Consider the following 1,873-nt stretch of genomic DNA (forward strand, 5'->3'; position numbering starts at 1 on the left):
TAGGATATATATAATATTATGATGAGCGAGAATCTTACCGACGCACACTGGAACTCTTTTAGGATACCATAGTCCGTCAGCACCACATTTTCTGAATTTCTTGCCGTTACTACTTTTGAGAGCATAGCCACTATCACACTTGTAAAGGATGCGGTCTCCAGGATAAAATAGTTCATTCTCTCTGGCATCTACAGTGGACCAACTTCCGAACCTCCTAGGCGGTGCTGGCCGTTTGCAAGTTGTCGTTGCTGACGTGATATAAAATATATTTCAATTTCTTGATAAGTTTGGCCACATAGTAGAGGAACTTAGAGGGTCATTTAGGCATTCGCATCATAGCAAAGAAGACAGGCATGCATCGTGTCCGTTATAAAGTGGAGGTGAATACAACGCCTTTTTCGGCTAATATGTATTTTTTGGGCCGGAGTTACGCCCCACATGAAGGGTAACAAATACAAGTTATATCGCATTGATTTTTTTTAAGCCACTCGTTGGTCTGCGTGCAGCAGCCTGTTTAAAAACGCCTTAAACTAAACTCAGTACTAGTTGTGGCGTTGCATTGTGTTCGCTGTCATCTTCGCCGGCTGTCTAAGTGTCCATCCCGATTTTTTTTTCTAGTCACTCAAGTAGATTATAACTTGTAAGTTACTTCAGGCCTAGTTTTACTTAGGCGCTATTGTATTACGAATCTGCCATGCGCGTACACTATCACAATGGAACGTTGCAATATACCATATACTCACGGTTGCAGTTCTCTCCATCTCTTGTAAACCCTTCTTTACAGACACATGTATGTGGCTTGGTTTCCTTGTTACAAATCTCGTCTCTCGTGCACCCCTCAGTAAGAGTAAATGATGATGAGAACACAAATGACTCTGAAGCCGATGATACATCACTTTCAGATATCAATCCACATTCGTCTATACAAAATTGCAACAATACAATCTTTATTCGTCTTCGAATAGCATGATAATGCGGCCCTCTATGACGTCAGATCGTGAAAATGCACTTTCTATTCGATAATATCATAAACAAAATTAAGAACTAACCGTTAGAGTCACTCTGGCAGAGTGCAACACAGTATATCATCGCCGACAAACTCCTAAGTATCATACTACCAGGAAGATTTAAATCACCTACTACAGAAATAAGATCTAAAATCAGTGTAAAAAATATTATATTATTACTATTATCATTATCATCAATAACATTATCATCATCATAGTCATTATCATCATTATAATCATCATCATTATTGTCATCATCAACATCATAGGATGTTATTATCATTATTATTGTTGTTTGTTTTAGGAACCTATGTTAAATCCCTTGCAGGCTGCATCTACCATCTTCGAGTTGACCTTCGACAACGTAAAGTCTGAATATATCGTGTGTTTAGTCAGAAATCAGGCTGTTTGGATTTCAATTAGGTTGGTTAATTAATTCGAATGTTTAACTGTTAACAGAATAGATCCACTACTTTATTTCCATTATTTTCAGTTGTGTAACAGAAACATACTAAAACAAACAAATCCAGGGAAATATAATACTTGTCCACAGTTATTTACGATATCGAAAATTAGTTTGTGTTCAAGGTAATTCAACAGAAGGACGTACATCTCCGCTCTCAAACATAGCGCGTGCATCTTTACTGTGGCATCGACAATCCGATACTAGTTGCGAGTACAGCCGTCAATTATTAGTCTATGCGTGCCATACGTTTTATTGTGTTAGTTACTATTTTATTAATTTTGGGTACTCGCAATGTCTGTTACATCTGATTTCTTTTGACCGCGAGCTTGTTAAATAATAATAATAATAATAATACACATTTTTAAAGCGCCTATTAAAGCAAACAAAACTGGCTTGTCAC

The 1,873-nt window shown here is 37.3% G+C and overlaps 1 protein-coding gene across 1 annotated transcript; it reads right to left on the bottom strand.

Annotated features, from left to right (window-relative positions):
• Positions 1-38: 38 nt before the first annotated feature.
• Positions 39-1,154, bottom strand: LOC117102162 (the record flags this gene model as incomplete). The annotated part of the gene is made up of 3 exons (XM_033242368.1): positions 39-248; positions 744-920; positions 1,050-1,154. Coding segments are annotated over 3 exons (492 nt in total), but the record flags the coding sequence as incomplete, so codon positions are not given.
• Between the last annotated feature and the right edge of the window lie 719 nt (positions 1,155-1,873).

Source organism: Anneissia japonica, unplaced genomic scaffold (genome assembly GCF_011630105.1).
Source record: "Anneissia japonica isolate Jap-2015-1 unplaced genomic scaffold, ASM1163010v1 scaffold32639_len1873_cov224_single, whole genome shotgun sequence".
Classification (NCBI taxonomy): Eukaryota; Metazoa; Echinodermata; class Crinoidea; order Comatulida; family Comatulidae; genus Anneissia; species Anneissia japonica.